This window comes from Cicer arietinum, chromosome 6 (genome assembly GCF_000331145.2).
Source record: "Cicer arietinum cultivar CDC Frontier isolate Library 1 chromosome 6, Cicar.CDCFrontier_v2.0, whole genome shotgun sequence".
Lineage (NCBI taxonomy): Eukaryota > Viridiplantae > Streptophyta > Magnoliopsida > Fabales > Fabaceae > Cicer > Cicer arietinum.
Genome location: NC_021165.2, coordinates 6,849,307 through 6,872,175, shown reverse-complemented (window position 1 = coordinate 6,872,175; position 22,869 = coordinate 6,849,307). Strand labels below are relative to the sequence as shown.

Here is a 22,869-nt window from a genome sequence, read left to right as displayed (position 1 = left end):
AATCCAATTCCAACTTCACCTTATTATCATTTATCTCTCTTCATTAGCTGTATGTATGGTCCCTCCATGCTCCACCTCTTTTGTCGTTTTGTTCACCTTACAAATCACACACTAACAACAACACCCATAACCCATTAATTCATTCATAACATAACCAACCACTCTCTCTCAAAAAACACACACTTATCATACATACTCTGCAGCTAGCTAGCTATAACTGTTGTTTATTGTTTTTCTTCTCCAAAAGAAGAAATAATATCCGTTTTAAAATGCCGGCGTGGTGGAGTAGAAAATCCTCAAAGAACAAACAAGAGCGTGAAATCAACGATAACGATGAAGAAGACGAAGATGAACAACCACGTGGCGTTCTTCAATTCAATTTCATGATGAAATCTCCAATCACATCAACAAGGTGTAGCAGCGGTGATAATAACAAGAACAAGAACAAGAAGAAGAAACAGAAGCCGAAGAGTTTCGACGAGGTTTTCAATCGGAATTCACCGAGGAGTAGCAAGGATTACGATGGCGGCGCCGCCACTGAGAAGAAAGGTCTTCCGTTACCTCTACCTACAAACACCGATCAAGCTTTGGGATCTCCTTCCGTTTCTGGCTCCAGCGTCAGTTCTTCTACCTCTTTCGATGATCATCCAATTTCTCCTCAATTCGTTGCCAATAACAGGTTATTTTTTCGTTCATCGTTTTTCAACGTAATCGTTGAACGCTCTTTCCTTTTAATCGTTTCCGTTCTGTTCTGTCTTTTCTGTTTGAATTATTGATTGGTCAATTAGGTTAATTGGAGATTTGGGGGTTCTTAGTTCATTCTATTAATTTGGTGTTAAAATTTAAAATTTAAAATTAGCCCTTTCAGACTAACTCTATTGACATATTTGATGAAACTGAATATGTTAGGGTTAAATTGATGAACAAATATGTTAATTTTAGATGATATTTATGCGAGTTATACCCATCTCAATGTTTTTAGTGAATAATCACAACGAGTTCAAGGGTTTATATGTTCAAGGGTTTATTTATTATCTATACACTTGTTCTAGCACTGATTACTATATAAGGAGCTGAAGGAATATGAAGTTTTCAGTGTGCTTTAACTGATCCATGATGTTTGTTTGTGCAGAGGACAAGATGAGGTGAAGTTCAACGTGAGGTCAAAAAGTCCAGGTCCTGGGTCAAGAGGACCCACTAGCCCTACATCACCTCTTCATTCAAGGTTGCATGCTTTGAGTCTTGACTCACCTACGGGAAAGCAAGATGATGGAAAGAGTCAATGTCATCCATTGCCTCTTCCACCAGGCTCTCCTACTAGTCCTTCTTCTTCTGCTCTCTCCAACACACGGCCAAATGGACCATTTGAAAACACTCTAACTAACCTGTCCAAGTGGAAGAAAGGAAAGCTTCTAGGCCGGGGAACATTTGGGCATGTTTATCTGGGATTCAATAGGTAAATAACATGCTTTTATTATTTTTAGTCTTCTTTTGATGGAAGGAAATTTACATCAATACTCTTTTGGGGTAACCTCATGCGGTCAAGCGGTTTTTTTATTTTTATTTTTTATCTTGTATAATGTATATTTTTCATTTGTGGGATTTCTTAAGTCAGAATTGTTGTTTCTGCTCTTGGACTTGTAATGTAAGAGGATATGACATGTTTATGTTAAGAAGCAAATATTGAAATGCCACTTGTTAATTGTTATTGACAAATACATATCTGATGCTAAAATAGAGCTATATTTGCACAGCTACTTGTACTTCATAAACCCTGTTTTACGCTCTCCCTCGATGTCCATATTCTAGACAAATTACTGAAACCATTTTTGTTTTACTTTTATGCATCGTAGTGACAACGGACAAATGTGTGCAATTAAAGAAGTGAGGGTTGGCTGTGATGATCAAAATTCAAAAGAGTGCCTGAAACAACTTAACCAGGTAATTTTAGCATTTTTTATGAAGATTTAAACATGATGCCTCAACACATATATAGTAGTTTTGCAGTTTGTCTTAGCACAGTTGCGTTGAATTTTACTTTAGTAAGTTCAATTGTAGTTTTACGGTCTCTAAGGTAATGACACATTCACCATTTGATTGCAGGAGATAAATTTGCTTAATCAGCTTTCACACCCAAACATTGTTCAATACTATGGGAGTGAACTGGTATGCTTGAAGATTCCAAGTTTAGAATTGTTTAAGCCATGTATATACCTAATACTGTTTTGTGTACACTCAAAAGAAAAATTGAAGAATGGACATATTCACGTGTATATCTGATATGTTGGCCACGTTTTCAGGGAGAGGAATCACTTTCTGTTTATTTGGAATATGTCTCTGGTGGTTCTATCCATAAATTACTTCAGGAATATGGCCCGTTCAAGGAGCCTGTTATTCAAAATTATACTAGGCAGATTGTCTCTGGACTTGCGTATCTACATGGAAGAAATACAGTACACAGGTAATTTGGTTATTCCTACTCAATCTACAATCTGGTATCTAATCTACTTTATTCTCATTCAATTTATCACTGTGTTTTTATTTTGGCAGGGATATCAAAGGGGCTAACATACTAGTTGATCCTAATGGTGAAATCAAACTAGCAGACTTTGGAATGGCTAAACACGTAAGTTCATTCAATTCTGTAAACAAAAAATTGCTTTTAGCTCTCTTCAAACGTAATTTTTATTTTTAACACAGAAAAATAGTTTAGTTACATCCATGATGTTGAATTAGTTGATAGTTGTTGAACAACACAATCTTGCTCAAGGTTAAAACATTGCAGTTCTACTAGTTCTTAATTAGCAGATATCTCCCTGCTCTCTCATGGATGCACATGACTGACATGAGAGCAAGCACACTTACGACTCTCACACATTGCATTTCTGAGTTGATATCTCTTTAGATTGATTTCTGAGCCGTGATGGATTTTCTGACATTTTATTTTTCTGGAACAGATAACTTCTGCTGCTTCAATGCTTTCATTCAAAGGAAGTCCATACTGGATGGCACCTGAGGTAAGTTTTTTTCCTTCTTAAATCTTAAAACTTCTTTCAAAGTAAGCACAATCTTCCCTCTTCTTCTATCTCACCATAATTATTGTATTCCAATGTTGTCTTTCTTAGGTTGTAATGAATACAAATGGCTATAGCCTTCCAGTTGATATATGGAGCTTGGGATGTACACTTATTGAAATGGCAGCGTCAAAGCCTCCGTGGAGTCAGTATGAAGGGGTAAGATATTGAATATTTCAGAACTAGCCTGAATGTGTATGGTCCTGTTTGATGAGTATCAAAGTCTGAAATTGTTTTTGTTGGATTGACAGGTAGCTGCAATATTTAAAATTGGGAATAGCAAAGATATGCCTGAAATTCCCGAGCATCTTTCAAATGATGCGAAGAATTTCATTATGTTATGTTTACAGCGGGACCCATTAGCTCGCCCAACAGCCCATAAATTACTAGAGCATCCCTTCATTAGAGATCAATCACCAACAAAAGCTGCAACCAGAGATGTTTTCCCTTACATGTTTGATGGAAGTCGAACACCGGTAAAGTGTTTGGCGTTATTTATTTTCTTTGGAAATTTCTTTTACTTTTCTTCTTACATACATATTGTGGTTATATTTATATACAATCATCATTATAAATCACGACGTGAACCTGTCAGGACGGGAGCTTTATAGAAATAGGTTTTCCTTTTGCAATCAATTCCTTACACTTATCCAATTCTACTAATTCTTAGTACCAGATACCTCCTTCTTTCTCTCTTTCACTATTTGTAATAAATTTTATATATACATAGTCGATTCTAATATGCTTTTTCCTTGCACTGAGTGACATCATTTCAAAGTTTTTGAAGTTCTGATTCTGTCGCTATTGCTGAGCTGGATTGCACTCTCATTATTTGTGTCTGTTTGCAGCCTGTTTTAGAGTCTCATTCCAATCGAAGAACTAAAACTTCACTTGATGGAGACTATGCAACAAAGTCAGCTATTGCAGCTCCACGTGCAATAAGGAGTCCAAGGTAAAATATCCACCTGATGTTGAATATAACTAAGGCATTAATTAATTTGCATCTCGATATATACTTCATCATTTTTATAGTATTTGGACTGACATATTCTGTAATTCTCTTGTTTAGAGATCACACAAGAATGATCACATCTTTACCAGTATCTCCCTCTTCAAGTCCATTGCGATATGGTCCGGAACATAGGAGCTGTTTCTATTCTCCTCCTCATCCAACTTACACATTAATGGGACAAAATAGTAACACCTTGTATGACACACCTTATCCAGCAAGATCAAATGCAACATTTACTCTTGATCCTTGGCACGAAACGTCTAGATACAAAGCCCATACACCACCTGGCGGATCTCCAAGAATGAGATTCATTTGAGTTGATTGTAAATACATACAGGTTTTCCCAGCATGCCTTGTTGTATGTGGTTGCACTTCAATCTGGACTCTGAAGCACAAACTCGTGTCTAAAAGATTCTGGTCTATTCTTTATACATTAGAACCAGATCAAAGAAGAAATGAGGGGCCCTAAGCTCTCAGTGCATTGGCCTGGGGAGACCTTGTTGCTTGTATCAATTTCTTGATTATATTGTAAAGGAAATGTACTTTGTGTTTGTAGTAACGGTTATGTTGTATATTGCTAGTTAATGACAGAGAAGAAGGAAAAAAAATTCACACCCACTTTTCATTTTATATTGGAAATTCTACTTGAGATTGGATACGTGTATGGTTTGGTTCCAAGCCATCATCTAGGACCAGAAGCGTGAACAAAATTGACTTGATAGAGCCAGTGTACTGAATGTCCAAAATATTTGAGCAGTTTGTGGTTTTAATTATTTGCATTGTAGCTAAACTTATATTTTTCATTGGCAAATGGTACTGCTATGTGTAGCAGTTTATGTGGTCTGCAATCTGAATCGACTTTATTACTTTTTTCTTTGGATGTAAGACTTCAGTACTCATTCATGATGAATTTCATACAAAAATCCTAATGTACTTTTCTGCCGACAGAACAAACAATTCTCAAATCTTTTTGTTTGAAAAAGACAACGTCGGTGAATACATATTAATTTATAACAACGTAAAATTTGAATGATCAAAGTAACTCGTAAAATATAAGCTTGTATAATTAAAGTGTAGCTGTATGATAGTAGTCATTCTCTGGTAAACGTACTCCAAATATCATTTGAATTTATAATATATCACTTTGTCTCATTTTTATATTTTACTTTTATTATCATTTATTTTTTTTAAAATTGAATATTAATGAAAATTATTATTTTTATGTTGTTTTATATTTGTCCGTTACTTTATCCATTACCCCCCATCAAATAACTTATTCATTTGACACACAAAATTGACATCAAATTTCAACAAAAAAATAGACAATTATATAGTTAAAGTATATAGTTAATTAGATTTGGTGAATAGTTAATAAATATATCAAGATGTGCAATTTGAACCAACTATTTGACGTTGTTAACTATAATTTAGAATGTCATTTACCACAATTTTAGATGTTGAAATATACATACTTATTAATCATCTAAATTATATTTAAACCTACTGATTTTCTAAGTTCAAATATACATAAATGGACCAACAATAATTTGCAATTAATGATCAAAATTGTGGTTAAGTAGACAATTGATGAGAGTCGGTGATACTTTGTCATTGATGAAGTATGTGTGTATTTGCATAAATATATTAGATACAGAGAAAATTTTTAATTCAAAAATTTATTCATTTTTATATATAGAGCCAAATAATTCAAAAATATTTCATATCCCTAAAATAAAAAATAAATCCTAAAAACATTCTAACAATAATTTCAAATATAAATTGTTTCATAGTAATATCTTTGATTTTAAGTCTTAAATATTTTTAAATTTAAATTTAAATTATAATCTCTAATTTCTTTTTAGATATTTTTTAATAAAAGATATTTAAATATATTATTGTTAAATATTATATTCATTTAATTATTTACGAAATCTGATTAATCACGTAGTTAAACGATATAAACAATTGAAATTTATGTTTGAATATATAATTAAAAGTTAGCCTTTTTTAAAGAAAAAAAAAAATAGTATTGATTTAAAGTATTGGAGGGATGCTTGTTGGTTAAGCAAATGAACGTTAATAGTTAGATAGATAGATAAATAGATACCGGATTCAATTCGATTGGATTGCCCCTTTCTTTCAACAACTGTGCTGCCTGCCTGAAATTAATTCATTGGGTACTATACTATATACTATATACTATATATACTAAATACTAGTACTATTTAATTCCCTATCTCAATTTTCAGTGTATTATATTTATTCATGAAATAAAATCAATTTATATTATATAATAGTAATGTGTGTGTAACTAACAGAATCATCAGATACTAAGTTGGTTACGATGGATTCGAGTTCGGGGCAGCAAGAATTCGACTATTTGTTCAAGTTGTTAATGATTGGAGACTCTGGTGTTGGAAAAAGTAGTTTTCTTCTCAGATTCACCTCCGATGATTTCGAAGATCTCTCCCCCACCATTGGTTGCTCCCTTTTCTTTCTTTTTATTTTATTTTATTTTATTATATTCAAAGTCATTACCTTCTTGATTATTATTTGTATGCACACTGTGATATGGAGCTATAATAACTCACACCAAAATGGACATCAGACACAACATTGATTCACATCGTTAATAATTTGACAAAATAGAGTAAATTGGTGTTGTGTCAGACACAAAAAAAATGCCTTCAATTTGAAGTGTTAGTGCTATATATTCATTCATTATTAAAAAGCATGCTGTGATCCGCAGTTCACTTGGCAATTTAGCAAGTTAACTTTTGTGTTTATGCATTGTTTGGTGCCTCCTTCTACAGGTGTTGATTTTAAGGTCAAATATGTCATGATGGGGGGTAAAAAACTCAAGCTTGCCATTTGGGATACCGGTATGCTATTCATTTATTTATTCAACTTTCACTTTCTATCTATGTTCATACATTTATTTAAATCCTTGTTTATTAGAGCTTAATTGTATATATGTCAATCATGGAGACCTTTTAATTTGTCTGCCCAATACCATATTTTATTGATATTGTACTTTTTCTTAAACTAAATAATGCAGCTGGTCAGGAGAGATTTAGAACACTCACAAGTTCGTACTATCGAGGAGCACAAGGAATCATCATGGGCAAGTTTCTATTCTCCCTTTTTTTACTCTGCATTCTCCCAATCATACATTTATTTATTACATTAATTGAAATGCGATGAATTTTGACGACAACCTAGACCAGGATTTTCTCAGTTGATGGATAGAATAGAATGCTCATTTGGGTTGACATGTTCTTGTTAAGCTGGCACCACTTATGGTGTATGATGTGATTTGTTTTGAGTTAGTTGTTTTCGGAGTAGAATTAAGGCCAAAGCTTTTTCATCCTTATGGAGTCGCATGCTATATGTTTGGATTTGTGGTATAGGGTGGAATAGAGTGAAATAAGATGACATCTATGTTTGAAAATCTAACTAGCCGATTTCATTCCTTCCACCCTGTATCACCAACCGAAACCAAGATTTTTTGTTGCCTCCCAAAATTAAAGCACGGGGTTACCTACTTTCCTGCAAATTATTAATTCACATCATACACCTTTTAAGTCATTTTCCTGACCTCTACTGGGAATATTTGGTGACTCGGTGATCTTGATTATTAGAACACCAATTCCATATCTATTCTTACCAAATTCAGATTTTATTGATTTGTATCCTTGTGAGATTTTAAATCGGTCGCGTTTCTTGGAAAAATTATGCATTGAACACTGTTTTGAATATCAGCTAGTAGATCCTGGAAAACCTGATTTGTCAGTGAATTAGTCTTTCATCTAATTGATCTATGGTATTCAGTTGCCAAACTGGACTTTATTTGTTAGTGATGGGATTCACTGCAATATCTGTATTTGCTTGCAATTTGTTGAATGGTCTTTGGATCTGGGAGATGTCCTCTTCTTCAAGTTGATGTGTGTTGAAAATTAAGTTTTAGATTTACTGATTATCTTTATATTTTGTCCTCATAACTGTTGCAGTTTATGATGTAACACGGAGAGAAACATTTACAAATCTCTCTGAAGTATGGGCAAAGGAAATAGACCTTTATTCAACAAATCAAGACTGCGTGAAGATGCTTGTTGGAAACAAAGTAGATAAGGTATTCTTTTAAAACGTTTATGGTCGCACACTGTCTCTTAATATTTACTTGTATTAACCTTCCCTTGTATTTAAATCATGTCAGTGAATATGTTAGAATACAAATTTTTATGCATGTATTTTTTCGCTGGCTTAAATAACCTCTGTTCCCCATATGTTTGTGTTGGATTTCCATGCCTAAGTTGTTCAAAATCAATGTCATTCCATTTCTTTTAAGTTTTCTTAGGAGTGCAATCATTAGGAGATTTTGGCAGGGTAAACAGTTTAAAACCCTTTTAAGCAATTTATATATTTTCACTTTAGAAAGTTCTGCAGAAGGAGGGTGGGAGTGTTTTTGACACTTCTGTTTGTTTACAGTGTTTTTGGATGAAGTATAACACCCAAGATTTTATTACAAGTTTCATTCGTTCATCTGCTATGGTATATTGTTTTTCTAGCTTCCGTTTCAGTATCACGTCTTTGTAGGAGTTTTTATCACATAATATGTATAAAGAGATTGGAGAGCTCGTTTGATCCAATGTACTTGGTCTTTTTTATGTTGTATTTAAGTATATAAAAATCATTGATTGCTTGGGCTCCATTTTGGCCTCTCAGTTTTACAATTCTAGCTTCTACTCTTGAATGCTGCTGGTCTGCTGCATTGCACATTGGTTTCTAGTTCTGACTTCTGCATCATATCGGAGCTTGTTGCTGATATTAATTTTTTCTTGCATTCCATTGAGGACTTACCAATACCATGTGTTGGTTATATATGTAATTTCAGGAGGGTGATAGAGTTGTGACAAAGAAAGAGGGAATGGACTTCGCTAGGGAATATGGTTGCCTCTTTATTGAATGCAGTGCTAAAACTCGAGTAAATGTGCAGCAATGCTTTGAAGAGCTTGTTTTGAAGGTATGTAAAGTGACATATATGCCCACATGGGAACCTAATTTTGATCCATAATCAGTGTGCAGCATAGATTCGCTATGCATGTTAGAAGGCAGAGATATTTAATTGAGAAAATGACCCTGTGCCATCTTGGGGAAGGAATATTTTTCACAGACATTAAATAAATTAATGAATTGAGACAAGAATTGAATGCCTTCTTCTAATTTGTGATGAACAATAGCTAAATGGATTTTTTTTCTTTTGTTGTGTGCAGACTCTTGATACACCTAGCCTCTTAGCTGAGGGCTCTAAGGGAGTAAAAAATAACATTTTTAAGGACAAGCCACCTCAGTCTGATGCATCCACAGGTGGTTGTTGCTGATTTTAAGAAGCTACTTCACTTGGAAGCTGCATTTTAAGAATCACGGCCTCCAAGAGAAAGGCATTGCATCCATTTTCCTGGGTTTCTAACAAATTTCCTGGTTACTTTAGCCTTTTAGCATAAGTGGAGGTCATTTTTTATTTTTCAAGTTCCTGTTTTGACTTGAATATGTAGATGTAATATAGTGATGATTGTTGTCTGCAATTTCTTGGGACTTGCGCTTAATTTCGTGTGAAGACGTGCAACTTTTTATTTTAAATCACAATAGATGATCCAGATCAAATTGTATATAATAATAATGTCTGAGCAACGATATGCTCCAACTGTCGATGTTGCAGAGCTTGAGCAATACCATAAAAGCAAGCAAACGCTGAAGATAAGCATCAAAGATAATCAAATAATAAGATTTGAAGTTATTGGATAAGCTTGATATGAGGATATTTGTCTGTTGTCATTTTAATGTGTTGAAAAGGATCAAAAGCATGTTAACTAATTGACTATCATCTTTTGGGTTTTATGATGCAAACTAATCAAATTCAAATAGATCCAAAAATATTATCGATGCATGTAACATGGGACTTTACTCTAAAGTAATTTTAAATAACTATTACACTAAATGACTCATTATTAACTTTATTTGAGTATTGATATTATTGACCAAGATACATATGCATGTTCTTTTTATGGTCATAAAAAATAGTTTTTCAAAAGAAACATATTTAAACAAAATATTTTAAATATTAACTAATATAAAAAAAAAAAAATCAAATCGAAATAAATAAAATCTGATAGAATCAAATTTATTTTAAAATCAAACCGATTAAAAAAAGCCAACACCTTAAAATATAATGTTAATTGAAATTAACTTAAAATGCCACTGACCATGCAAAATACAAAATTCAAAATTCAATATTTTTTTAAAAATATTTGTCAAGGAGATATGAAACAAAATATCTCATGAGTAAATAAAAAATGTGTGTATTGAAAGAATAAAAATCCTTAGAATATTTGGTCAGAAGTGACAAGTATGGTAGGTGCATGCAGAGCATCAGCAGCACCACCCATTTCCCACCTTCCATTACGTAATCCTAAAAACAGAAGAAGAATTCAGTATTCTCATCAGACCAAACCATCAGCACCCATTTCCAGAGCTCAAACTCCAAACAGACGGTTGTTCCTTTTATCTCTCCCCCTCTCTGGCTTCCTTTTTCTTCCCTTTCAAGCCTTTGGTGAAAGTGATACAGAGTATGACCCAGTAACTCCTTCTGAAAGAGATGCAAGTGCTTTAATCTCACAGAGAGTTTCTCTAGGAGTGGAATTGTTGGAGAAAGGGAGGGAATTGCAGGCTCAAGGTGACTTCAATGGCGCTCTTCAGTACTTTTCTCAGGTCTTTCCTCCTTATTTAGTATCATATGGGAGTTTATGTAAAAATTATTTCTATAATGGGACAGGTAATGAGACTATCAGAGTAAACCCTAAACAAACTCTAATTAGCCCTCTTTGTATAAATAACTTAATTAAGTGCTTATAACTTATATGCTTATATAAGTTATATAAGTGCTTATGTATAAATTATTTCTATAACAAACTAAAATAAAGTACAATTATTTTCAGGCAAGCTATCCTAATTTATAAATATGTCATTAGTTGTTGTTTACGTCAATTGATAAGTTGAAATAAGTTAATTCAAAAAGACCTAGGTTACTGGGGGGAGGAGGGGGGCTTGTATTTATAAGCTAAAAAGAATTTATAAACATACCTAAAGCTGTTTTCTTAACCTCTTCCAAGTTAAGCTAAAATAAGCTCTGCCAAACTCTTCTTGAATCAATGAAAGATCAATTTAGGGGGAGACCCACCTAATTTTTAATAGAATAATCCAAAAAGAAATTAATATTTGCTATCCTAGTTAAGTTTATTACTAGTATTACTAATACAGTAGTACCTACTACCTATTAAGCTACTACTGAAATTATTGTCTGAAGAGAAAATATTTTTCCTCTTCTTCTTCTTCTTCAACTTTGTTGATTGTTTATCTATGTAAGATTAGGTTGTTTGGTTGTCAGTGGCATTGTTGATTGTTCCTTGTGTGATTTGCAACATTGTTCACATGAAATGCAAATCATGCCCCTTTCTATATTCCTCTAATGACTAGTTTATATTTATAAATTGTAAGAAATAAGTGGCCTAAATAGATGAGAGATATTATGAGAGCATTTTGAGCAAGACTATGAGTTAATCTTGATCAAATAATCATACATAGATGATTAACACTTAATTTAAGAAAAGCAACCCACACATGGTTATAAATGATAATGATACTCTTACATCTAAACTTATACGCTTCCCTGCATAGATACATATATGAATGTGTGTGTGAGTGGACAATCAATCGATATGTGTGTTTATGGCTTGATGTATATGTATATGTTTGTACACACATGTATTGATAGATAGATACACACACTCAATCAGCCACAGTAGGGCATGTATACAATAGCTGTTCAAATTTCAAAAAAGCAAACTGGCATTGCTACCCACCAAAAATTATGTAGAGGACCATCTTCATAATTCTTGTATTTGTATGGCCTAAATGTAGGCAACTATGATTTGTTGTACACCTGAAATTTTCTACTTTCCATATCTGAACAAAACAACAGACACAATAGGAAGCCAGGAACATCTGAGCAAAGATGTCACATAATGACTATTTTGTGAACCAATTATAAGTTGAGTGTCATTCAAAGTTCATGCCAATAATTGGGAACTTACTAAAGTTCAGTTTCAAACAAATTTAATATTGTTCTGTTAATGTAAAAGTTGATAATTTTTTGGATTCACTAGAGATAACAGAAATATATAATTTCACAGTGAGGCCTCATGATTTTCATAGTTCTCATAGGAATTTCCACTCATCCACCTTGGTGGCTCAACCTGAACTATGTCAAGGCATCACATGTCACACTCTAAGCGTCAATAAGTTTATGCGCATATTCTATGGTTTAATCATCTGATTGATTCGTACTTGGTTATACATGCTATCGGTTTTTTCAGGTGATTGAAAGCTACAAAGACCTGGCATTCTCAGAGTATGCAAGGGTAGGGAGAGCACTGGCCCTATATGAAGTTGGTGACAGAGAAGAAGCAATTGCAGAAATGGAAGACGTTTCAATATCACTAAAAGGGTATCCGGGTATGTTTCAGGATTCGGATTAACTATAGTTAGCAATCCCACGCACTCATGCAGTCAGCATATCAGTGGCAGTTGGATCGAGATTAGACGGTTCAGATTTTAATGTAGATTTTATTTTAATTTTTAAAATCTAAACTACCGAGCTTGAAAGCAAGATTGTTGGGTCTTGGTCCAACAGCCACTAATGAGTTGGTTGCGTGAATGCGTAAGATTGTAGACCACAGACAATCCGGATTTGTATGTTTCATAGCCTTTTCATTCTAGAAGGAAAATTCTTGCTTTTCTCTAATGCTACTTTTTTTCTCGAGCAGAAGTACACGCAGCTCTTGCAGCAGCCTTATATGCAGATAAGCATGCCGCATTGCTTGCTGAAAACCAGTTCACTATTGCAACTCTTCTTGATCCTCATTTTACAGATATTTCATATGTTAGAGACACAAAGCACTGGCCTCCAAGTTTGATTAGTTCTCTGCAGCATTTCATTACACTATCTTAAGACCTTAGATGATATTTATACGCATTGTTTAATTTACCCATACATAGCAGTGGCAGGTATATGAAAACTTTCTCTTAAGTTTAAATATTTATTATAACTTCAAATGTATACCCTTGTTCATTGTACATTTTTTTTCTACTTTAGTTAACTCTTGTTGTTCTGAAATGTAAATCAACTTTGGTATAATTTTTTTTTTTTTTTGCTGTTCTCTGTGAATCTGTGATGTTGCACTGTAAGGTATTTCCTAGAATTTATGATATAGTTTATAATTCAGAAGCTAGTATTTGTTCAACTCTAGTTATTTGTGTTTTCAAAAGACCAGTACCACATGCAACTAATATCATCAAAGGATAGAGTTCTGTGCCTCACCTTGTAAGCATGAATAGCTCATATTCCATTTCAGTTGATATGGGATAACTATCAAACAAATTTTGTATTATTTAATTTTCTTAAAGAGAGATTACTCTGAGTTAAAAGTTCATAACTATAGTTACCCAACTCCCAAGCAAAATAAAAATAAAAATCATAACTACAAAGATTTATGATTATGAAGCCTTTCTCTCACAATCCAATGTCAAGTCAAATGTCAACAAAAATATACTACTAAACAATATTTTGAGGATGCATTTAAATAAGAACTGCCGTTGTCAATAAAAAATACTCAAATTTATATCAATTCAATATATATTCACCAACAACTGCATCGAGTTATATTTTATTCCTTAATTATTTGAATAAAGTAAAACAAAAAGAATTTAACACAATTGTTTAATATTTATTATGCTTTTTTCTCTTTTAATTTTGAATATGATGAGACTATTCGTTTCTTAGTTCTTTGAAGAAATTGAAATATCTAAAGTATAATCAATAATTATTTAAATTAAATATTGAACTTAAGTACACTCCATCAATTCAATTTTTTTATTAGAATGATGGATTTAACTTACGGGAACTCAACATCTTAGTCTATCATAAGCATATCAAAGTTATAAAATCATTATTTTATTTTAATTAAGTTTTTTCTTTATAAATATTTGTCATCACAAAAAAACATAAGATTAAAATAATTGTTTTAAGATAAAATAAAATTTAAAATAAGGGCTCTCCTTTTTTATTGAAAAAAAATGGACTAGAGGAAGTATATCTATCCACAGAACCAAAGAGAATCACCAATTTTATTGAAAACTTCTGATAAATAAAATTTATACATACACTAAAAATAGAGAATTCCAAATTAGAACACTCAAGTTACAAGAAATCTGAGGATTGTTTTTTTAAGAAAATAATTTTTTTATTAACAAAATGATATTCATTTGTTTAAATTAATATAATATATTTAAGATAATATAAAATTTATAAAGTCATTAAAAATTAAAAATAATAAATACGTGAACAATCTCATGATATTAATATCAATAGTATAATACGTGAACAATCTCATGATATTAATATCAATAGTATAAAACATTAAAATACTTATAAATATTTTGACCTAATCAAAGTAACTAGAATATTCATATATCTAGATTTTTAGTGTTAACGACTAAATCATCAATTAAATCGAATTGATTTGATAATCTAAACTACAAACACCACACAAAATAAAAAATTTAAAAATAACACACCGAAACAATGAAAAACAAGGGTACGAAAGAGTAAGAGCGCTAGAGTTCAGTTTATTAGACAAATCATGTGAAGTTAAATTTAAATAACACTTTGAAAATTTAAATTTAAAAAAAAATAAAGAGATTAAAAAAATGCACTACTAGTTATAAAATTATTTTACCTAGTAATCAACTACAACTTAATTTCACAGCACAACAAACAATTACATAAATATTTATATTTTTTAGTTTTGTATTTAAAAATATTTAATCTAATGTAACAGATTGAAGAATCGTAATTGATTGTTAGCATAAAATAACTTTATGATGATAGTCTAAAATCTTTAATTTAAAAAATGTATATATATTTATATTTGGGTGTAATATTTTTTGGATAGATACAATTCAATGCATTAAAGGAATTAAAATTAAATGAATTAAGTAAATAGTTTAATTTATATAGTATTAATATAAAAAAAATTTATATTGTTTATCCATCCCATTGAACATATTTCACTTCAATTATTATATATATATATATATATATATATATATTTATAAACTCATAAAAATTGTATAATATTTTGTTAATGTCACAAATTATTATTAATTGTCTGTGTTAATATGAATTTTTTTAAATTCATTTTTTTTAAAGTATACATTTTTTTACGTTAATTGTGAAAATTAGTATCTTTGCAAAAGTTTCAAAATTACACTATTTAATTTTATACATTATACATTATTTTATTATGATATAAAAAAAAAAACGCAAGGGACAATTGGGACATTTCAAACCAAATGTTAGGGTTTATGGTTTCCCTGTCTTATAAATTTCCAATTTTTATCTGGTGTTTTCGTACCACCACTATCATACCTAGGGATTTTTCGGCGGCACCATCTTCTTCAACAAGGTCACTTTCAATCCCTCAATCTCTCGACCGGTTCGATCATCACTTTTTCTCACAAGAAAAACTCATTGTTTTGTTAATTTTTGTTTTGTGCAGGAACACAAAAAGTAGAGTCTTTTTTATTGAAATCCACAATCAAATATGTCTGGGTATGCCAATTTTTCGCTTTCTTCGTTCCCTCTGATATCTTTTCATGATATATTGTTTGAGAGATTCTGCTTGTTAGTTTATGGTGTATAAAGTAATTATAGGGTTATGTTAGCAGCTTTTTGTTTGATCCATGTTGTTTTTTTCCTCTTGTATGAACTATATCTGAAAACTTTCAAATTCATTAGAGTATTGTTTTTCAAAATTTAAGGACTGCTATTGAAATATTTTGGATCTGACTGCTATATCCCTCAAGAAGACATTTGAGAAAACAGTTAATTGTATCGTATATATTACATTTTCAAAGTGAATGTCAAGGTTTCCAAGTCGCGACCGCGTTGTGATCGATAATGAGGATAATTGCTGTCAAATTTGGCCAATGCGGCCCCAATTGCTGATGAAAAATATTATAGGCTGTCAGTGTGATTTGATCCATGTGTTTCTCTTAAATAGGTTTTGAGACTGTTTGATAAGTTGGTGACTATTGAGTAACTTTTTGTTGTGCAGTGATTATACATGTGTTTCTCTATTGAATAGCTTTTACAATTATTTGATAAGTTGATGATTATTGAGAATTTTGTTGTTGTACTGTGATTATTCATGTGTCTCTTGAGTAGCATTTAAGAGATTTTTTGTGAAGTTGTTGACTGTTAAGAAACATTTTGTTGTACAGTGAAGAAGGTGTTGTTGCAGTCGAACCAGTTGTTGCTGCTGCGGCTGCTATTCCTGGTGAGCCAATGGATATCATGACTGCTGTTCAGCTTGTGCTGAGAAAGTCCCGGGCTTATGGTGGCCTTGCACGAGGTCTTCATGAAAGCGCAAAGGTGATTGAGAAGCACGCTGCTCAACTCTGTGTTCTAGCTGAAGACTGTGACCAACCTGATTATGTCAAGTTGGTGAAAGCCCTTTGCGCAGAGCACAATGTTAGCTTATTGACTGTTCCAAATGCAAAGACCCTTGGAGAGTGGGCTGGTGTAAGTGCCCTTAGCTTTGCTCTAATCCAATTTTAATGCACTATTCCTTCGGACAACCATATGGATACAATTCACAAATTTAAATGGTTGATGTTTTTTAGTTATTGTGTTGGTCCTTTTTTATGCTTTATCATTCTTGTCATGTCATTTTTCTTGATTTTGGTGCCTCTTATTGCAGTTGTGTAAGATTGATTCAGAGGGTAAAGCTAGGAAGGTAACTGGCTGCTCCTGCGTGGTTGTCAAGGTACGACTTATATCATTCAAAATGGAAATGTTTGGAGTCTTATTCATCCTATATGCACACTTAAAACTATCTACATTTTGTAGGATTTTGGTGAAGAGCACGAAGCATACAATGTTGTTTTGCAGCACGTGAAATCTAACTGAGTTGCAATATGCATCAGTTTGAAGTTTTTGTAAAAGTACTGTGATTTTTTCTTTTATGGAGTTTCACCCTAGGGATTTTGATGGTTTAATACTGTACCCATTCTCATTCTCCTTCTCGTTGTTACTCAAATTTGTTTAGATTGATAACATGTTTGTTACCCATTTTCTATTTTATACTTATGACATTTGAAATTTACTATGGCTTGATGCCAATTCTCTTCATCTGGCAGAAATAGAAATGTGATGCTTTTCTAGAACTTCAGAAACCTTGTTACAAATCTGTTTGCTAGCAAGCCAAGTAGCACTTCTCATTTATTCCTTAAAATCAATGTGTGAACCAAATATTTTTTTTCGCTGTGCAGTAAAGTTTAGAAAAGTTATAAAAAGGAAAATTGACTATAGTAGATTCTTGAAACGAGGCTTCCATAAACAATATTATATTATGTTTGCTGGCTGTACACTTGCACTAAAAGCGTGTAAATTACTTCATTCTTTAACAATATAATTCGAACTTCAAACAACTCTAAGAAAGAGATGCTGTGGTGAGACTAGGCTTTCTTAAAACCCATGTCTTGTTCTTTGCTTTTCATTTTTGAGGTTCCACTCCATTGCAAATCTAAATTTTAATTTCTAACAACTTTCTGCTTCGTTGGATAATCCTTCCATTCTTGAATCTCTATAACATTCATCACTTGTTTAGATGCCCTATTCGTTAAGCCTAAATGGAAGAACACAGGCCAAACCTAAGACAGGTTCAACGCCAAAAAAATGGCTGGCAGCATGTTTTGTCCTTTGAGAATAAGTATGTACGATAACTTGAAATTGGTTGATAGCCAGCCATATATGTATCTCTTTTTATGCATCCATTTCATTGGCCTTTCGTTGACGTTGGATGGTGTAAGTATATATTTCTTATTCATGCCAAAAAAGAAAATGAAGTTGTGCAAGTGTTGTGGAATTATATATTTCTATTAATTAATGAAAACGTATATTTGTATGTACATTTTGTACAAGTGTTGTGGAATTAAATAATCATTAGGCATGAATACCTAATTCAAAAATGACAAAAAGAAGCGAGGTTAGTTAAAGCTATTTCATTATCACAACTGTTCTGTATGAAAAACAGATTGACTCCCCCTTGGTGGTGTAACAGTTGAATGATGACTAACATAATCTTCATTTGTTAGCACTGGTGTTCCCAACCCATCTTCAGAATTAACATCAACATATTGTTGCACTACCAACACTGAAGCAGTTGTTGCAAAATCAGACGATGCCATCAAATCACCAATGGCTCCTAACTCAGGACACTCACTCCAGTCAGTGAGTCCTGCTGTCAATGGTGATATCACTCCTTGACCTCTTCCAACAATAAAAAGACCAAAAACATCACCCATTGACCTTATTGCTGCAACTGTTTCTTCTCCATTGCTAACCACTTTCTCAATGTAAGCAATTGAATCATCGTTCACATGACTTATCATAAACCAATGTAGAAACTTTTCATCTAGTTGTTTATCATTATCTTCTTCTGTTTCAACTGTTAATACTCTTTGTTTATCAGCATTGTGATTGTTATCATTCATCAACACTTCTTCCCCAGGAACAAACCGCATTACGGTTAGGGTTATTCCTGGATGATCTGACATTCTCCATCCATAACTTAATGCTTCTCTATCATCTGGCCCGCCGAAAAACAATACCGCAACGTTATGAGACATTTGATCGGCAATTAAACGATTCGAACTATTTAAGCCTCTATCTACTAGAATTCCAACCGAACAAGGCGAATTTGCTAGTACATTCTGGTTGACCGTGCGAAACGCGATGTTTGTTGCTTCCATACCACCATCAACTGTTTGCTGTTTATGAAAGGGAAGAATAATGAATGCGACACGCTTTTCCTCAGCTAAACTGCATATATCTTCATGCATTGTTGAGTAAGGCGAAATTGCAGTTAAGGGTTGGACCGATACATGATTGGCATGTTGTTCAAAGTTTTCAAAAGCATTGATTATGTGATCAGACTGTGCCTCAGTTCTGTTAACTGCAGGGTTATTTGATTTTCGAGAAGTATGAACAATGAGCAATGCTGATGTACGACCGGTAAGTTCCACCATATGAAGCACATAGATGCATATTGGTGACTTTTTTGTTGGATTAGAGGCTTCAAGGAGGTTGATCATTGTTGGAACATTTCTAGGAGTATGGATGCACACAAGTACTCTAAACTCTGCATCTTTTTTTGACATTTGAAGTGTTCTTCTTTTGTAAGATATCATTCCTCTTGATGGTCTATATATAATTGATATTCCAGGTACAATCATTCCAGTCATTAGTATAGTTATAATCACCATTGTTGCAAATGCTCCTTCATCCAAAACCTGCAAGGAATTCATTGATATCAACACGTGTATCACGTGTGTTTGTTGCAGTCAATATCATAGTACTCCCTTCATTTCAAAATAAATGTCATTCTAAGTTTTTTCCCACAAATTTAACAAAACTACAAATAAATGAAAGAAAATTATCCTTATTATTATTGTCATAAATGTATATAGTAATAGAATATAATAACTTGAAAATAGTTGAGTTCAGATTAATTTAGGGGTAGAGTTGGAAAAGTAATGATGAATGTAACATTGAAAAAGCAAAATGACGCTTATTTTAAAAATATTTTTGTATATGCTAAAATGCCATTTATTTTGGAACGGAGGAAAGAAGTACTATTATACATTAATTGCTACTATTAATAAATACCTTTTGATCCCTACCAATATTAAGAACAAGAATTTCAACAAGTCCTTTTGTGTTCATGAGCATGCCAAGTGCAGCACCTTCAGAAAATGACATTTGATAACTAAGAGCAACTATTAAAGTTCCAATCACTTTTCCAATACAAGCCAAAATAACAAGAACGATCAAAAGAGCCCATGTGGCAAAATTATTGATGAGACACAAATTAGTCTTCAAACCACTTGTAGCAAAAAAAAGAGGTAACAAAAGTCCAGAAACAAAATCCTCAAGCTTTTCAATAAGAGCACAACCAAGTGGTCCAGGTGGAATAATCAAACCAAACAGAAAAGCTCCAAAAACAGAATGAGTTCCAATAGCATCTGTTATGAAACCTGATATCATCACACCAGCTAGTATCAAACATATATAGAAATCACTAAACGATTCGCCTTCGGGTGTTTTCCTTATTATCCACATGATCACTGGTTTAACAACAAAAGCATTAAAAGCAACATATGCTGCACTTGATAACACAACCATAAATGAAGCCAGAGAAATTTTATCATTTTCAGCTAAAGCAATTGCTAGAGCCAACAGTATCCATGACATAGCATCATTAATAAGTGCTGCTGAAAGTGCAACTCTTCCCATTTCTGTGTTTACTAGTTTCAACTCTGCTAAGATCCTAGCAAGAACAGGAAATGCAGTGACAGAAAGAACAACACCAAGCAGTAAAACAAACGAACCTCCATTTGTTTCTTTCTCACTGTTTTTTACCAACCAGATTGAACAAAGTGCTCCTGTTCCGAATGGTAAGATCATACCAGCAACTGCTATGGCCACTGATTTTCGACCGGTGCGCCTCAATGCAGATGCATCCATACCTACTCCTACCAAGAATAGAAAATATAAAAGACCGACATTTGCCATTGTTTCAATTATCATCACACTTCTAAGAGGAAAAACTGCATCAGCAAATGTTTTGTTTCTTCCAAGCACTGATGGACCCAATACTATCCCTCCCTGCACACACAACAAAACATGTCTATATGAAAAATTTTACAAAATAAATCCATAACATATCTAAATAATGCGATCTAATTAAGCGTTTGTTGAAACATTATTTTTCCTAATCTATCGTAATTCGGGTCTTTGACCCTCCAGTATCCCCACGACTTAGGCCTGATATGAGACTAATCCTCGAGTATGTTGCAGGGTGTTCAGTTTTTCGCACGGAGTTGGACTACCTTTCAAATGTACAACTACAAGGATCGAACTCACGTCATAGCATATAAATTAAACTCTACTAATTATCTTGATGGTTGAGCTCAAGTGATCAATGACCTTCAGTTAACGACAAATCGTTAAAAAGAACCTAGTTCGAGTTCTGACTGAAAAAATTATTTGTCCGACTTTATTCATCTCCCCGCTAAACTCCAAATTATTAGAGTCCATTTTGCTGGTAACTATAGGGTTAAAAACAAAAAGAAAAACTCTACTATTATCACCATGATTATTATTATTAAGCTTTTGTGTTTTGATCATAATAATGTCATGCATATATATAAAAAAATATATATTTTTGTAGGGATAGAAAAAGAAGAAAAAAAACTAACCAAGATTTCAGCTATAACTCGTGGCTGGCGAATGGGCTTGAGAATGAAGACAAACAAACGTGTGGCAATAACAACTAAAATAACTTGTAATATAAAAACAGGAAGTGCATAGTCCAAAGGATTATCTCCTTGAAATATTCCATTTGTTGTTATCATATTTGGTGAATAACATACCATTGCAGCTACCGTTGTGTTTGTTGGGTCTGCCATTTTTTTTCTTTCTTTTTTCCTTAATCCAATCACCAACTCTTATAATAATATATATGTGTAGATCTCGCTATAGCTATATATTGTCACCACTTTTACTTTCTCTTATATCTAATCGCAATGTATAGGATTAGATGCTTTTTTGTGTTCATGATTCATATATGCATTAATGTCTTATTGTTATTACCAAGGGAATATTGTGCATTCAACATTTGTGAATGAGTTTTGCACGCAAGAATTCAAACAAAATAGAATGTGTGATTTGAGTATCATAGATAAATTGAAAAGGAGAAATTGAGAGGAAAATCTTGTGTGTTGTTTTTTTTCTTGGGGGAGGAAAATTTGGAATGTGAGAAAGGGGAATCGAAAAGAAGTGCACGTTGGTTTTGTTTTGATGGTTGTCCACTCCAAGTGGGGGGAACTCTAGTTCATTTCAATGGCTTTATGTGGTCCATATGAGTCTCTATTTTAAGAACAATTAATTAATCAATTAATTAAATGAATAATGCTAGTTAATTAGTGGAGGCACAAAAGAGGTCAAGTGTATCCTAATTGGTAATTCCTACATGTCACATGTGGGATTGGGATCCACTCCATATGTTCTGTTATTATGTTTTAGAAAAAACAATATTAAGAAATTTATATATAAATTACTTAAAATTTAGAGAACTTGATTGAATACTTTTTAGTTCAACACCCTTGTTACAAGTTTTTTTTATTCTTTTAAAAATTCTCAAATGAAGAACAACTATAGTAATAATAATAATAATAATAATAATAATAATAATAATAATAATAATAATAATAATAATTAATAATAATAATAATAATGATAACATTATTTAACCATTAATTGTTTTGACCAACATATGAGTATAAGTCGGTAGTGGGCCAAAGTCCAGCTTTCCACTAAAATAAAAAGCCCATAAAGACAGGCTTTATAAACAACACATACTCTTATTTTCTCTCATTCAACCATAACACTGATTAACGTTGTGCCGGTTATTATCATTGGCATGTTCTTTTTCTTCAAGAAAATACTGAAACAGAAAGATCAAAAGCATTCAATACTGTCACAAGACCCTATCTGGTACAATATTTTGAAATACATTTATTTTTGTTACGATGATGCAGTTA

The 22,869-nt window shown here is 32.6% G+C and overlaps 5 protein-coding genes across 5 annotated transcripts; 4 read left to right on the top strand and 1 right to left on the bottom strand.

Moving 5' to 3' along the window:
* Nucleotides 1-103: 103 nt before the first annotated feature.
* LOC101490408 (mitogen-activated protein kinase kinase kinase 3-like) lies at nucleotides 104-4,859 on the top strand. The gene is made up of 11 exons (XM_004503880.4): nucleotides 104-679; nucleotides 1,133-1,456; nucleotides 1,854-1,941; nucleotides 2,104-2,166; nucleotides 2,301-2,461; nucleotides 2,551-2,626; nucleotides 2,958-3,017; nucleotides 3,126-3,233; nucleotides 3,326-3,550; nucleotides 3,923-4,026; nucleotides 4,144-4,859. Exons 1-11 carry the CDS (start codon nucleotides 270-272, stop codon nucleotides 4,400-4,402), a joined length of 1,878 nt encoding a protein of 625 aa, XP_004503937.1. The 5' UTR covers nucleotides 104-269; the 3' UTR covers nucleotides 4,403-4,859.
* Nucleotides 4,860-6,129: 1,270 nt separating this feature from the next.
* LOC101490080 (ras-related protein RABC1-like) lies at nucleotides 6,130-9,804 on the top strand. Its single transcript, XM_004503879.4, has 7 exons — nucleotides 6,130-6,263; nucleotides 6,405-6,566; nucleotides 6,900-6,968; nucleotides 7,145-7,210; nucleotides 8,097-8,218; nucleotides 8,981-9,109; nucleotides 9,360-9,804. Exons 2-7 carry the CDS (start codon nucleotides 6,431-6,433, stop codon nucleotides 9,465-9,467), a joined length of 630 nt encoding a protein of 209 aa, XP_004503936.1. The 5' UTR covers nucleotides 6,130-6,263; nucleotides 6,405-6,430; the 3' UTR covers nucleotides 9,468-9,804.
* A 643-nt stretch (nucleotides 9,805-10,447) lies between these two features.
* Nucleotides 10,448-13,450, top strand: LOC101489763 (uncharacterized). Its single transcript, XM_004503878.4, has 3 exons — nucleotides 10,448-10,854; nucleotides 12,519-12,657; nucleotides 12,969-13,450. The coding sequence occupies exons 1-3, from the start codon at nucleotides 10,495-10,497 to the stop codon at nucleotides 13,151-13,153; spliced, it is 684 nt and encodes a 227-aa protein (XP_004503935.1). The 5' UTR covers nucleotides 10,448-10,494; the 3' UTR covers nucleotides 13,154-13,450.
* A 2,080-nt stretch (nucleotides 13,451-15,530) lies between these two features.
* On the top strand, nucleotides 15,531-17,430 carry LOC101489209 (small ribosomal subunit protein eS12y-like). Its single transcript, XM_004503877.4, has 5 exons — nucleotides 15,531-15,668; nucleotides 15,762-15,814; nucleotides 16,486-16,786; nucleotides 16,965-17,030; nucleotides 17,114-17,430. The coding sequence occupies exons 2-5, from the start codon at nucleotides 15,807-15,809 to the stop codon at nucleotides 17,171-17,173; spliced, it is 435 nt and encodes a 144-aa protein (XP_004503934.1). The 5' UTR covers nucleotides 15,531-15,668; nucleotides 15,762-15,806; the 3' UTR covers nucleotides 17,174-17,430.
* Nucleotides 17,431-18,199: 769 nt separating this feature from the next.
* On the bottom strand, nucleotides 18,200-21,812 carry LOC101488885 (cation/H(+) antiporter 15-like). The gene is made up of 3 exons (XM_004503875.4): nucleotides 21,526-21,812; nucleotides 19,934-20,932; nucleotides 18,200-19,557 (listed from the first exon to the last, which is right to left on the bottom strand). Exons 1-3 carry the CDS (start codon nucleotides 21,733-21,735, stop codon nucleotides 18,274-18,276), a joined length of 2,493 nt encoding a protein of 830 aa, XP_004503932.1. The 5' UTR covers nucleotides 21,736-21,812; the 3' UTR covers nucleotides 18,200-18,273.
* Between the last annotated feature and the right edge of the window lie 1,057 nt (nucleotides 21,813-22,869).